General features: G+C 43.3%; 1 protein-coding gene across 1 annotated transcript in view; it reads left to right on the forward strand.

Annotated features, from left to right (window-relative positions):
* ofcc1 (orofacial cleft 1 candidate 1) overlaps positions 1-8,038 on the forward strand; it is a 66,507-nt gene extending 58,469 nt beyond the window's left edge. The window contains exons 21-22 of the mRNA XM_010791412.1: positions 5,927-6,124; positions 7,916-8,038. Of these exons, the coding sequence (XP_010789714.1) occupies positions 5,927-6,124; positions 7,916-8,038 (321 nt within the window). The remainder of the gene's footprint in view (positions 1-5,926; positions 6,125-7,915) is intronic.
* The last annotated feature ends 8,109 nt before the right edge of the window (positions 8,039-16,147 follow it).

Below are 16,147 nucleotides of genomic sequence, written 5' to 3' on the forward strand. Positions count from 1 at the left end.
CCCCCCCCCCTCTCCCTGCTGCCTAGCCCCAAGCGCCCGCAGGCACTGGAGATGCATGCATGCGTTGCCTCGCACTGTGTGAGGCTTTGTCTGTTTGAGCGTGGACGTTTGTGTGTGTGTGTGTGTGTGTGTGTGTGTGTGTGTGTGTGTGTGTGTGTGTGTGTGTGTGTGTGTGTGTGTGTGTGTGTGTGTGTGTGTGTGTGTGTGGAACTGTGGACAAAAGAAGCAACCACGTCTACCTCTTCTCTCACTTGGCAATAATCATTGATGCTCTATCTAGTGTGCCCGCTGCATGTTCGTGTAATGACTGCCTTTTGTTTGAAATCTACCGAAACATCTAGTGTCAAATGGTTACACACAAATAAATACAAGAGATAGAGAAATATAGGATATTGAAAACAGTGACCTGGTCTGTTCGAACACACCGTAGCTTCCATACAGTGGTTAATAAAGTTTTATGAGCATTTAAGCCATTTCTAAAAGACAAACAATTAAGATATAATATTCTGACGGCATATTTGGTTAAACAATTTAGCATCCTTAGGTAGTTTAAAGTGCCCTGATATAGCATTTATTTGATACAAAACAATGATACTCCCTTTCAAAATCTTATGTCATTCACCATTTGAGGCCCTTATGGAGACCATTAAGCCTCATCCATTGCCATGTCTTGATTGAACAGGCTGTCTCTTACAGGGGCAAACCTGAATTCCTAACCCTAACCCTAGGAAGCTTTATTTGAGATAAAGTCAAGTCCATACACAGCTGTTGCTCAATATATTTCCAAAGATACCACCGAGTAAAGCACCTAGATCCCCACGCCAAAGATACACACAAGATCCACATCCGGATCTAACCCTAATACGCTATGACCTTTCAGAGTGCAAGGACCAGCAACAGCCCTGTTCTCAGCACCATGTCCAGAACCAGCACCATCCTCAGTGTTCTCCCAAATCTCAACTTATCTCCCACTCTCCACAGAGTTCCAATCTCTTCCCCAGTCTCGGTCGCAGCCGTAGTCCCAGCCACAGCCGGGGCTTCCATGTGCGACTGACACATAAATAACCAAACCTGTCCGCCACCCAGGCAAATTCAAATGCACCTGTCAAAGTGATGAAGCACCCGCCCGCAGGGAAGCATTGTTTACATTTTCACTCCACTCTTCGTAAAAGTGAGATTCTAATTATTTCTCCACTGTAAATTAAAGCCAAGTGGGACAGAACTACAAACCAAAATGATCACGGCAGTGGCAGGAGAAAACCAAAGCCCACCTATGGATGTATGGTGGGTAAGTGAAGTGTGTGGCTGGAGTATGGAGGGAGGCTTTTGTCTTTAAGAGGGGAGGAAAGGGAGGTATGGTGTTCACTGGCTGTGGAGCAAGTCGACTTCTGTTGTGCTCATTACATACAGGGTCTACAGAACTTCAACCAACTGGAATACATTATTCCCTCACATTTCATACATAATAATGTGCTGCATTATTTTTCATACCAATGGACACGGAGAGAGAGGGAGAGAGAAAGAGAGAGGAAAGATTTAATTAGTCCATGGGAACATGCAAATGAAAGGTAAAATTAGACAGAGGCAGGGAGACCTGGGGAAGAGAGAGTGCACGAATGGTAATGATGGCTATCTAGTTTGGATCAATCATTAAAGGATCAGGGGGACCGACAGGCCTGTTCGTGCCCACGCCTCAGGCTCCGGTCCTGGACAGTCGCCAGCCCGGCTCAGCCTGCCCGGCCGTGGAGACTTCTCCTTCTCTCCTCCCTTCAGTTCAGCGAAACACATGTGTGTTCCCATCATACATCATACACTGATGCATTTAAGCACACATGTAAACTCCCTCTCTCCATAAAGCTTAATATTTAATGGCTATGGATAACTCACTCACTCTGGGGCCTTGTTGGTTTGTGTTTATTAATCGCTGATGCATCCCCCCTTCTGGTAGTGTTTTCAAAATGGTGGCTCTATGGGTGACTTTCACATTTTTGAACGGGAGTGATTCCCATTGGAACTATATGTGCTTTGTTTGTGTCCAACGAAATGAAGGAGATATAGATATGTATGACAGTAAAGGACAATGGAAAATTACTGTTTAATTCCCAGAAATACTTTCCTCCCTCTTTTTAGCTGTTAGAGGCACATTTAAATGCTAATCAAGCATGTGAGCCAAAAGTAAACACAAATATTAAATAACCAGACAGAAAACAAATCTCAACAACTTCTACTTTCACTAACTCAAACTACGGCCCTCCTTTTAACACAAAATTATATCCTTTTCATTTTTGAAGCAGTGGTGCCTATGTGTTGGCCTTACACTAACCCCACAGTGAAATAATTATAACTCCATCTCTTGACAGACTTTATATTTGCACCGATTGAATAAACATGATTGACAGGTCAGGCATTTTTCACAACATGTCAGCCCATTTTAAAAGAAAAAAAGTTATCCACAGGCACATGTATTTAAGTGCTGATTGCTTTTATGTTGCTTTCATACGGTATCATTCGGTTGGTGTGAAATCGCATCTTCTCTGAGAAAGACAGACTCTATTTGTGAGCCATGGAGCCATGTTTGCAGCTGTGTCATCTCCACTTCCTGTGCCCCTGTCACTCCCTCCCGTCCTCTGTGTGCATTTGCGGTAATGTCTACAAATCCTGAAATTGATGTCCCTGCTGGAAAACAGCCGTTTATAGTCCTCCGCTAAAATAAATAAGGCCCGTCTCTCCTGATGCAAGTCAAGGGACTGATGCAGACTCTATCAGATTTCTAAATACAGACCCCAACAATAAATCCCGGCTTGATTGGGTTTCAATTGGGTTAGCTCACTTGAATGCTATCTGCTTAACCCACAGCTGGCCTGTCTGCTCCATGCAGGCATTGAACCTAAATCAGTCACTTAGTGCTATCAAATGGAACAATGGTGGAGTGGAGAGAGCACTCAAGCTAGGGCTAGAAGCCAGGCTAGCACCATAACGTAACACAACAGAGCAGAACAGAGTAGTGTCGAGCAGACAGGCCCCTCTAATGCTCTTTCCCTTTTTGTGTCTCGGCGGTGATGAGTCCTGAGAGCCATGGTGCATTGCATGAAATGGCATCACCCAAACCGAACACACAAACACCTTTTCAAGCTTTTGTCTAGTCTTGTCAACTGGATTTCACGTGCTAATTAGCGTAGGATGGTGGCATGGCTAACATAAAGACAAATCTATTTTCATGCAAGCCAAAAAACATACAAACAGGGGGATTTGAGCAGGTGTGTTAACCAAAGTGACTTAGGAGGCTGAATACATGGTGTTTCTATCACCCCTGTACAGCTTGGGTTATGAAACCCTTGAGTTGGGCCTTCACAGGGTAATAGCCGGACTTCCTGTGGCTAGCACAGCGGGAAAGATGTCAGTTCTCTCCATATTCGTGACTTTAAATGGTTGTGATGTTTTTACTGTATCGTCCCACAAGACACACAAGGTAGGAAACGAACCTGGGAGTTTCTGCACACACTTGTACTTCCTTAAAAAAGCAGCAAATCAACATACACACACTATCCAAACAGACTGATTGCTGCCTAGCAGAGGTGCTGATTACTTAAAGGACTCAGGTAATCAGTTTCCTCCAGTGTGGGCAGAGGCCAAGCTGGAGGCAAGGCGCAGTTCAGGCGTTTTCACTAATGAGCGTCTTAATTAGCGTTCAAGAGATGCATCCTTGCGTCCTTACTTCCCCCTTACATGCACACACACACGTTTTTTAAATGTTCTTCGCTAGTCTTTCTGCACTCGTGACTCTTTGACGTTTTGACAATGAGGTCCTTTCTCCTCTGGTTTGCCGTTTATGCAACGTCTCCAATTACGAGTGCGGTAATGGCTCCCACTGTTTTCTCGGTGAAGTGCCTAGAGTTGTGTTTGGCTAACCGTTTATAAGTGCGGGTTGACAGCGATACAACACCAAATTAAACCTCTCCTTCAGCTTGACCCTGCCACTCACGGCCTGCTGAATGAGTTTGCCTTTTTCCCTTTTTCTGTATTTTTAAACCAATCATAATTACGCAGCCAATTAGGAGGTCACCTTGAATTTAAGAAACTACTTGAAAAACTTCCTCCTTGTCATTACTCCAAGTGTGTGTGAGTGGGTCCATGAGCTTTTACCTGGTATGAGTCTGGGGTGTTGGATAACTTTTGCATTATGGCTTACATTTCTCCCTATAGCAGATGGACGTACAGACTGTTTGCACGTTTTTACTAACGCCATTGGTGCTTCAACGTGACCATGGTATGTCTTATGACTAAGTTAAAAGGACAGCATGGGGGGTCAAAATGAGGTCATTTGGCGTTCAAATTAGCCTAAAGTGTACGTTAAGTTAGGGATAGTTTACATACTTATTCCTTATCTCTGCATTTACTTGCACCATTGTGTCACGTTTGGACTATTTGACTTCCTTATTTCTTAACTATATTGTATGTTGCACTGTTGGAGGAGCCTGGAACTGAGATATTTAAATCCAACAACTGCGATTTACCTTTTTAGCCTTTCAGAATAAAGCCTTTAAATCTTTGAATCTTGAATAGTTTTATACATGTGAATTTTGAATGTGTAGGTATGTGACTCAATAGGCGCTTTCACACCGGAGTACTTTTCCCAGTATAGTTCCAATATAGTTCCGAAAATGTGCGTTCACACCAAAAAAAATCCGGAACTAGAACTTAGTGCATGAGAACTTTTTCTCCCATGAAAGTACCTGCTCTCTAGCAGGGACTGAAAAGGGGGTGAACAGTTCCCATTTCTGATTGGCTGGGCGGATTGCAAACCACGCCCCGTAAAACTCCCAAAAAGTTTTGTGAAGCCCCCATTTTATTTAGCCGCATTAAGATTATTAGCATTAGCCCCGCGCACCAACGGAGAGAGACTAACTTATGGCAACACAAAATAAAACGTGGGAGCGGTGGAGTGATAAGGAGATGTCGGCGTTCTGGCGATTTACTCGGAAGGCTTCAGTAGAAGCTGCTGGGGACCTCCAGCCGGGGACTTCGGGTGGCAGTACACGCCGTGAAGTGGTTTTCGGCCTGCCAGTAAACCCAAAGCAGAACAACAAGAAGTGACGTCAGTGGCTTCATTTGCCTTATCCTCCCTCAGGGACTTATTCCGGTGTGAACGCGATCTGCTGAACTAAGTTCTCATGAACTAAGTTCGGCAAAGTACTTGGTGTGAAAGCGCCTTTTGCTAGTAATTATCAAGTCCCAGAACAGGACATAAGGGCCTCACTTTGCCCGGAAGTCTGAAGCAGGAACACAGGATTTATGTCAAACAACAGTTCGATATTCTCATTAATTTAATGTTGTTGCATAGGGATGAACAAAGTTGCCTTGCCTTTAAGTTGAAATAATGTATAAGATCCAGCCTAATGCATGATCAACACACATTAAAGCCTTCACCCGCAGACACTATCAGAGGGGGAAAGAGCTTCCATGATCTTCACACATGGATGACTCCGAGTTACATGACCTATATAACACGTTACACGCTCCGCTTGCTCCCCGTGTCTCACCCTAATACAGAAGGGCAGCGCATTACAGGTGTGTAAGCCCCCAATACACACACACAGACACACAAAGAGTCATAAACAAGCCTGCCACCAGGATTATACATCTGTATGCATGATCACAAACACAACCTGTCTCTTTACCTGCCACAGATCAGGCCCCACAGGACTCTCTAGGAATCAGCGGCTGATGCACCAGTGGAGCTTATCTGGTGTACGCAGTTGTATGTAAATAAAATGAGCAACTCAGTGGGTTCCTGCCAGTTATAATATACGGTACATGGGTTTTTGATTAAAAACTTGAATCCTAAACCTTTTTTTTATGCAGGATCTTAGAGTTTTTCATTATCATCAATTTATCATAATGTATTTTAATGTCTTTGCTTGATTAGGTTACAGTTTACGACTATATCTGGACAGCAGAGGACCCCTTGGCAGGCTCAGCAGTCCCTAATGACCCCCCAAGGGAGGGTGAACCCCCACCAGAGGGGGAGACCAGCACCCATGTAGCAGTGTACACTCTGTACCTGAGTGGGCAGAAACAGAGATACAGACACTTCCTCCGTCAACCGGACGGGGCTATCGTTGAGGTGAGATATCAACATCAAGTTGTTCCTATTTAAAAAAACCTGTGAAACACAAGTTGTCTTTCAGGATATCCAGGGTTAATTCTATTTGCTATTATTGCCAATGGGATTACGTACGACAGGCTTTTCAGTATGAAGGGTACTATGAGAAATACACTCGATAAAATGCAGAGAAGACATCCTTACATCATGGATTTAAAACTGTCTGAATCTGTTGTTGTGATAAAAAAAAGATTATTTAAATGTTCAAGATAAGAAGTCCAGCAAGGATCTTTTTTAACTAAAGTTTGGCATTAAAGAGAAAATGGACATATAGAGGGTGAGGAAAACTCTCTCTGCAATAGAGAGTAAAAAAGGGTGAGGACAGAATTGGATGTAGAAACTCGGTCCTTGTTATTTTTTCTTCTTGCGTTATCCACATTTTAAACGATTTATTCTCTTCAAATAGTAAATGACAGGATGTGCCCTGAGAATCAAATCAAGACTTAGTTTGCTGTGTATCTATAAACGCTGCTCAGTACAACCGAGTCAACACAACTCACCTTTTTCTATTCTGCCTGTTTCATCGTTTTACAATCTCTAATAATGACAATTCAGCATCTCAATCTATTTCAAACTGTTGATGACGTAATGTTTAGATAGCAGAAAAAGCACACATTGCCAGGCATCGTACCCAATGCAACTTATATTTAGCTCTCCGTCCTTCAACAGGCAGAAACAGACTGATTAAGATTGCTGCCTAATTAAAAGTAGTGTTTGTGACTCCTGCTACAGCGGCAGGAAGTCGTTCCTTTCCTCAATCATTTTGTCAGTCGCCCAAGAGCAACCTGGATCATCCCGACCAAATTAATATTTTGAAGTTTGAATGTCAGAGGAGTGAGGAAGGAGGGGGTTATGTGCGCTAACAATTAGCTCTGAGGCTCTTTCGCGTTCTAATGGTTCTCCGTCATAATTTGAGTGATGGTGAGCTTATGTGAGTAAACACACAGCATGGTATATTTATTACTGGTGTCGCACTGTGTGTGTGTGTGTGTGTGTGTGTGTGTGTGTGTGTGTGTGTGTGTGTGTGTGTGTGTGTGTGTGTGTGTGTGTGTGTGTGTGTGTGTGTGTGTGTGTGTGTGTGTGTGTGTGTGTGTGTGTGTGTGTGTGTGTGTGCCTGTAGCCTACAGGCACACACACACACACACACACACACACACACACACACACACACACACACACACACACACACACACACACACACACACACACACACACACACNTGTGTGTGTGTGTGTGTGCGTGTGCGTGTGTGTGTGTGTGTGTGTGTGTGTGTGTGTGTGTGTGTGTGTGTGTGTGTGTGTGTGTGTGTGTGTGTGTGTGTCAAGGGTGTGAGATTTAAGGGCTGTCAGTGTGCTAAGATGGGGGCGGCAGTCCTTAATGAATCCTCCTGGTCTGAGGGTCTTTCATTGACGGCTGCTAATTTCAACTGACACTGCCGAGACGCCGCTGAGCACGGCCTGGCCACCGATCGGCACGCATCAGTCTCAATCAGGAGGAGATGCCCCCTCTCTGGCGCTCTCTCACACACACACACACACACACACACACACACACACACACACACACACACATACTCACCACTTAATACAGGGTCAGGGCTGGTATCAGTTAAGCGTCATCCCCAAGGAGAGCACCTGATCCTGGCCGGGAGGAGACGCTTTTGCTGAGTCTAACTCTTCCTGACCTCCAGGTGCTAAATACTCTGACTCCGTTGTCGCATCTGTCACACCTGAGGATTGTGGAATTCTCCAGGGATACACACCGGGGCCTCTTCTATTCTCCGAAGCTAAAACTCTTGATACCATCACCTTGGCTTATTGCCACCTTTTCGCACACCCAGTGACAACTCCTACAAACATTGTGCGTGCCACCTGAGGAGTGGCAGAGTGGCTTCCTCTCAAGCTGAAGTCAAGCAGCACCAAACAACAACACCCAGTAGACAGATGGTGTCACACTGCTGAGCCGAAGCACAGAGGAGCCAAATAACAGGGTTGCCAGTTATGGTATAACACCATCACCATCCATAGGAAATGTGGATGTCTCCTGTGCGTGCTTCAGTATTCAAACATGGTTTCAGTGGCTTGGCTTGGAAAAAGTACACTCCTGTATATCAGAGGGACACGTGTTGGCAGTCTCTGCTGGTCATCTGTGCCACAATCACAAACTTGAATTCACAAGTGTGACAAATGCACACCATCTCCTGCCTTCATCATCTTCCCATTGGTCCTTTTTTTATTTAGCCTTTTTTCCAAGGTCTTACTCCAGGGCACGACAAATGTTCCTTTCTGCCGTCCAACTCTGATGAATAAAAAGCGAGGCGAGAGATGTTTACAGGAGGAAACAAAACAAGAAACAATGTTGAGAAATGGGCGCCGCAGTTAGTTTTTGCAAAACAATTAATGTTGCTTGCGGTGGGCAAAAAGCGCCCGCGGCCAAAACCCATCTCTCGTCCTCCTCAGCTTGTGTATGGAGTCGACGTCGCGGGTTTCTCTCTGTGTCAAGAAAGAACATATTCAAATGTGTATGGCTATTAAATGTTAATTTGCACAACAGATGAATGTCAAGTACAGCGCTTCATCAACAAAATGCCCCTGTGTTTCAGTATGCAAAGAGCCGGGCTTTCACCGAGGCGAATGAGCAAATGATTTTTGCATTAAGAAACCTTAAACTCATTTATTTTATAGTTTTAAAAGTTTGCGTCGCATTCAAGTTGCAGCTCTGCTTAAGAGATGGAAAAGGATTTCTCCTCACCTTTCCAGGCACAAAATGATTAAACCTTTTGGCTTATGTCTAACATTTGAACAGTGACTATCAAAACATGCTGCGGTGCCACTAAAGACTTCTGTTTTCCCCCTGTATTATTTCTTGTTTAGACCTTAATCTTGAGCACACAGCTTGAATTGGCCACAGCTCAGGAGTGACTCAACATCGTGTTGACATGGAAGAGTGTTGAACCATTATTGACAAATGTCATTGAGCAATGCAAACCAAATCACTGGAGATGGAGGGTTTTAATACGGCGAGCTTAGAGCGCTGAGAGATGGAGATTATCAGAGTGAACCACTCAACACATGATTTACAAATCCAAACTCAAACAACACCTGACATTCAGTAATGCTTTATGGAGGCCTCCGTTATTGTATGGAGCGTTCTCTTTGACAGTGATTTACCCTGCTCGGCCACAACATGGAACTTTAGTGCTTCCTCTTTAAGCTTTTTATTTGCCGAAACTTTAAGGGAAGGCCCTACATGTGAATAGGATACAAAGCTTGAATTGTGTTTTCACCGTGAACCGTCGCTTTTATAACATTTTAGGTTTAAACATACAAATGATGCATTATCTTATGGAAAACGTAATAATTTGCAAACATTTCCAGAACTTAAATCTGAACATTTAATAAAGCCAGGTTAAAAATGAGTAATTTATTTTATTTGGACATATTCTAGTGAAAGACAGAAACAAATGTAAATGCTAAACAGACTAATTTGTGTTTTATTGAATGTTAAAGAAATCAGGTTATGAATGATATTTGAAAAAAAACGTTTTTAACAATAAAGATAAGAATAAAACTGGGATCTGAGTGTATGTTAATAGTAGTATCACAGAGACTTCTGGCTCAAAGTCTGAATAAGAAAATTGTTTGCCTTTTATGATATGATTTTCCATTCGTTCCATTTATAGACTATAAGGCTCGGCCTTTAGCTGTAGCTCAACCACGAAGCGTTGTCCAGATGTGAGTCACCCCTCTTCTCTTTCACACAAACACACACTAAAGCCCCTCTGTCAGGAGAGCTCAGGTACGTTCAGAGCGTACGTACCTGACAGCTTCTCCCAACCACGTCTGCTATGGAGACGCAACACACGCTCACACCCGGGCGCTGAAACAGAGACCGGAGAGGAAGCGTGGTCCTCGCCTCGCGCCGGAGCTTGAGCTGATGCCGCCTGACACGCTCAAAAACAAAGCTCAGTGTTTCTCCGCCGCTACGTTAAGCATCCAGTGTCAGGCCTTACCTGCTTCCTGTTTGAAGGCTCCACTGAGAGCCGGTGTGACGCGCCACCTGGTCAGTGTCAGCCGGAGTCAGTATGAGAGGGAGGGAGGAAGGAAGGGGGAGACCTGGGAGAAACTGCCCCCTCCTGCTGTACTGTATCGCTGCAGGAAACCGATGTTCATTCTCATAAATATTGATTATTTTGTTCTAAAGAAGTAACATGCTGTACTGTTGGTACATGCCGGATTGTCCAAAACACTGACCTTTGCTCTTAATTCAGACAATTGTGGAATAAAACATTATTTAACATTTGTGTTGGGGGACACATCGGAGGTGAAGCCCGGCAAAAATGTGTTTCCAAACTTGCTGCTTTTATTTTGCCTGCATTTGTGTCATATGTAATGCCTTCAGGGGATTTATGTATCTATTCATTTATTGAGCTACTGGTGCATTTTAAGAAGTTATAAACATTTAATAAATTCATTGTGTCAGCCCACTTTATATTGATCAGTAAAGTTGTGCCACATGTTCGAATTCTGTACAAGCTTTAGGAATAATTATAAGATTGGAGAAACTGTTTATGCGCAAAATTATCAAATGAAAATGTGCAGTTTGATTAAAGTAGGACATTGCATCAGGAGTGCAAACGAGATGCAGAGCTGAATGCCTGTGTGTGTTTTCAGCCTTCCCCCAAATGGAGGCCACACTTTTAAGGTCAGCAGAGGAAGTGCAGCGGGTTGCAGAATGTTGCTGGTACTTAGCTCGCTCACTTCTGAACCTCGCAGACTGTGGCAAGGTCACCGCGGGAAGCACAAATGGGAGTTGATGGCTCCGTTGTTCCGTGTCATCCTCCCTGCTCTCCACCATACTATTTGGGGACGGCGGTGCTGAGCGCAGCTGACATCACGTACACACATGCACACAAAGGAGGCAGGGGATATTAAAAAAGCGTGGCAAAAATAGAGCCCGGCCCGGCATTATTAAGACACAAGCTTCAGTTAGCCCACACAATGTGATGATGGGATGGAAGTGATGCATTCTCTGTCCCGAGAGAGCTTGTCATGCTGGCCTACACAAACACACATCCTTGTGTCCGAATGCATTTTTTGTGAGCTAGTTTTTTCCTCTTTTTATAAATGGAGAGGATAATGGACATTTCTGATGAGAGGCCAGAGTGGTCCTGATCCTCCACTCGCCCTTTTTTCTACTCAAGACTTTTTTTTCCTACTCTGCGAATGCATTGTTTTACTGCAAATTATAACCATAAAAAAGCCTCTGATCCCCCATTCTGTTAAATTAATAGAATTACGCAAAAAATGTAATGATAGCAATTAAGTCTTGAAAATGCAAATTTTATAGTCAAGGACGATTACCTCATTTATAGCATGTGCTGGAATGATGCCAGACGAAGGTAATTTAGATCCGGGTTGCTCACGGTTACATCATGATGAATATGAGACGAGCGGGGCCTCATCACGCACCTCCAGTCGCCAAACTCTCAATCAAACGAAGGTGGGGGCGGAGTTTAGGGGAATGAGGAACATGAGTGCTGTCAGGGATAACCCTTCCCGGGAATAGAGGCATACATCAGGAGCAAATGGGAGTGGAGGGGCATGCAATCTGCAGGTATTCTCCAAAAGATGGTAGTGCATTTTAAAATGACTGCAAAGGGCACGTCTGCACTGACCATAAGCTTTAAAGGCCTGTTCTTGACTTCTGTGACTTTACAAATATTATGCATTCCAACTCCTCGACAGAGAGAAGCTGTAATGTGTTTTACAACGAATGCTGACATTTTGGAGTGAAATGGATTCTAACACAGGTTTGATGGAAGCCTCTCAGCGCGCCCTGTTAACCTCGTAATGTTTATTGCCCGAGATTAAGAATTCACATCCAAACTCCACGCCCAAATGACATTTAAATGCAGGATTTTTAAAAGCGTAAGTGTTTGGCTGAGTAAAATACTCACATTAGTTAATTATTCCAGAAAGGCAGCTGTAATGGCATGAATCTTTTATGGAGGTCTGCCTGGTGCCATGATCTCTAATAGCTTAACATTTCACTTTAGCACTCGCTCACCCTCCGTGCTAGTACACTTTTCTAATTAACAACTGTTTTACATGCTGGAGTGTGATGCAGGGGGCAGCATGGCACCAGAAGTCCAAACATGGAGCACCTATTGTTTTAAAATCCCTTCCTCTGTCTGTCATAGCAACAAATCACCAGGAGGAAAGTTTAATTTTGTTATGACAATTTATTAAAACAAATTTCACTGAGGTTTCATCCTCATGAGGGCTTGATACGTCCCTCCTATCCGTCATATATGTCCACATATTACCTGATTTAGCTGGATTCACCCCCAGGGAGATTTAATAGCAGAGAAAGCACTGAGATAAAATAAGAGAAGTATCCCTCTTGTTTCCTTTAAAACTGGAAAGCCATTTAACTAACATCTCACCCTGGCTATTACACAGTCTATTGACACACATTGCACCGGGCTGGACTCTTTCTCAACCCCATCCATCGGTCAAACAGATTGTCCCCTGGTCGGCAGGGGCCTGCGCCGCTAATGGAAATGGGCGATGCTGGGAGCATAGAGCCTGGAGAAGCCTGGATGATCCCTCAGGCCATGGCTGCCACGGGATGAAATAGAGAGACTATTACAGCGGAGTTGTAAAGCCCCACACGCTCCACGCACTATCATAATAGAATATTGATTCTATCAGATGCCAGGCCCAGGCCTGTCCCCGCAATGAAGAAAAGAGCACTAAAGGTCATTGTGTAAAAGAACAGGGTGGGGGGGGGACAGAAGAGCAGAGAGGTAGAGAGGAATAGAGGACAGGAAAGAGAGTGCTGTACTGTATTTCTGTAATAACCCAATGTATCATAGAGCAAACAAAACTATTACAAAAGTAAAAGGACTCGTAGAAAAGCTGTATGAATGCATTGGAACCAGTCTTTACACATTTCTGCGATTCAATTATTTTCTCTTTTTTTTTTGTTGCATTGCCGCATCTGTCTCCACAGCCATAAGTAACAAGGAAGCAATTTCAACCATTAATTGTTGATCAAGGCGGTTGGGAAAAGCGCCAAAGGAAAAGGATGACAAATAAGCGCCCACCACGCGAACAGCAGTACAAATTACACCACAAGCAGGAGACGTTTATGCTTGATTGGAGCAATTTAATGTTTTCTTACGAAAAAAAGCTCGCAAATCCTGGGAGGACAGTTAAGGAAATGACTTTTTAATCATCCAAGGAGCCGCTGCGCCTTGTCTCTCCTGATGGCCCCATATTGAAGACTTAGAGCCATTAGGAGACGGAGTTCATTGGTGGAGGCCGTTCTTAGCAACAGTTGGACTTGTGGTATTTAAGGAGACAACTTTGTAGGGAGCAAACTGAGAAATAACAATTGATACAGCCCTAAAACAGGTTTAAAAAATATATACTTTCATAAATGTCCTTTTCAGACCATTTACACTACAGGTAAGGGAAACCCCAAGAAGCGTATTAGGGCCCCTTTGAGATTTCATATACTAAAAGAACACAAGAGAATTTACAATAAAATAAAAACTTGTGTAAATGGAAACATAAAATAACTAAATGCAGTATAGTTTTTCCTCTGAATGCCCTCAAATAAGGCCCAACAACACTTTTTGTGTAGCAACAAAAGCCATTGCAGTTTGTCATAAAGCATATACCTAACAATGCCACCGTTACATGCACAATACATTAGGAAATTGACTAATCTTCACTGTGACATTATGGCCTGTACAAACTTCATGATGAATTCTGTTTTTCCAGGGCCCCACGGAAAATATATTCATGAAATTTCAATGTCCGATGAAACAAGTCATCTTTTAACCAGAGCTTGACTGTGACATCCAATTCCTCATTTCCATTCCTGGGCAAGGCTTTATTTTAGTCAAATAAATATCCATTCGTCTTGTGTTTCTTTTTTCTTTTCTTCAATTCACACACAGCCCCGGTAATTGAACAGTAGTTGTTGTCGGGGGCCCTGGCAAATGAAACTGCCATTGTAGCATCAAAAATAATCAATTTGATGAGTCTTGTATACACACCCATACTCAAAGTAATGTGATATTGATCTGGAGCTTTGATATAGTAGCTACTCCTCTTCTGCACCACAATGATTATTGGCTTTAGACAAATTCCTGCACACTCTTTTATCCAAACCCCCCCCCCGCTCTGCTCTGCCACCTCTTTTGTCACAAAGCTTCAGATCCAATCTGCAGCCCGACGTTGTGTGTGTTTTTAGGAACACACTTGGACGATAAAAGACTATTTTCTTTATTGCTAAACAACAGCGGGAATACAATTTGACCCGATCAGTCTGCATCAAACCATTTTACACGCGACTCAATTTGCATCTAAAAGACATGCAATTTCATATTGTACACCGCTCCCTCTCTCTCTCTCTTTGTTTCACCTTCACACACACACACACACACACACACACACACACACACACACACACACACACACACACACACACACACACACACACACACACACACACACATTCCTTTAAGTTATTATGTTTCATAGCGGTGTGAGGCATTGTGGGATGGCAGCTCCGAAAATCTAATACATTATTTAAATCTAAATCACCCTCCCCTGTCCGGCCCTGTTATGGATGACAGTGACGCTGCTTCTCTTTTTCTGTAGCTTTCTCTGAATCAAAGAGATGCCATGGAGCAAAACAATCATACGTTTGGGAGTGATGGGATACGGGATGATGGATGGAGTTCAGGGCTTGAGAGACAGAAAGGTGGATGAATGAAAGGAATGGAGGAATAGGAGAGATGGATGGAGGGATGAGGAGTGAGAGGCCGCAGAGGAAAGATGGCAGGCCTCGGTAGCAGGCCGGTGTGTATTGATTAGTGTGTGTAATAAAGAGAGTGAGACACTTGGCCCCGGAGAGGACATGGTTCACTTGGTGTCTGCTTTAACAAGGAGTGTGTGTGAGATCTTAAGCCACTAAATATGCCGATGTGTGCATTTTACAAACACAAATGCCTATGGGTGTCTGCAGAAATGAATAAATGAAAAGTATGCGTGTGTGTGCACCTGTGTTTGTGTACATGCAAGAGTGTGTGTGGCGGGCTGCAGGCTGCATCCCCTTTGAAGCGTGCATGAAAACACCTCACACACACACACATAACCGGGGCCTGCTCATGGAAAAATCAATATGCTGGTGATAGAAATATGCGAGAATGTTTTCTAGGTGAGAGATTGATCTGAGCTCCACTGAGGGTCTGTCCAAATCCAAGTAATGGTTAGGGGCCAGCGACCTCCAGATCTCCACAGAAAACAATAATTATTACCACACTCTGCACGCCTGAACTCAGCATAAAGGCTGCGGTCAATGGCGGCTAAATGCTAACACTGCAAAGGTGGTGGCTGAGCAATAAGAGAAACGGCAGCTTTCAACAATAATTAGGTCTGCACAGTAATTGTAGATATTGTGTTTTTACCTAAATGACAAAAATCACCCTTTTTTCCTTATCAACATCTAATAGGGCCGGCAGATTGTTGAGGGTTTTATTCCACCAGGTTGTCAGAATAGAGTTTTCCCAAGTCAACCACTTTTCTAGGGACTATTTCTTTGGTGGAGAGTAGTCCAGAAATTCTTTACAGCAGCAAAAAACTAACACATATTCAATTCAAGGCTTTGAATTTACTCAAAAATACTTTGTCTGCAGTGACTGTTCTTTCTAATGCCTGACAAAGTAAAGTTGCTGCTTTTAAATATGATCTTTGTCCGATTTTAAATACTTTAACACCAAGTAATTAAGGAACAATTTAACAAAAGCAATATTCAATTTTTTCTGCTGAATATAACAATTTTACAGGAGGCATAAGGTTTTTTACATCTACAAATGTTGACATGCTTAGTCTTATTCAAGTGTTTGGTATGATAATCCTAAAAGCAAATATGTTAATATAGATGTTTTGTTAACGCTGGATTGGC

The sequence above is a fragment of the Notothenia coriiceps genome, unplaced genomic scaffold (genome assembly GCF_000735185.1).
Source record: "Notothenia coriiceps isolate Sejong01 unplaced genomic scaffold, NC01 NC01_scaffold00035452, whole genome shotgun sequence".
Taxonomy (NCBI): Eukaryota; Metazoa; Chordata; class Actinopteri; order Perciformes; family Nototheniidae; genus Notothenia; species Notothenia coriiceps.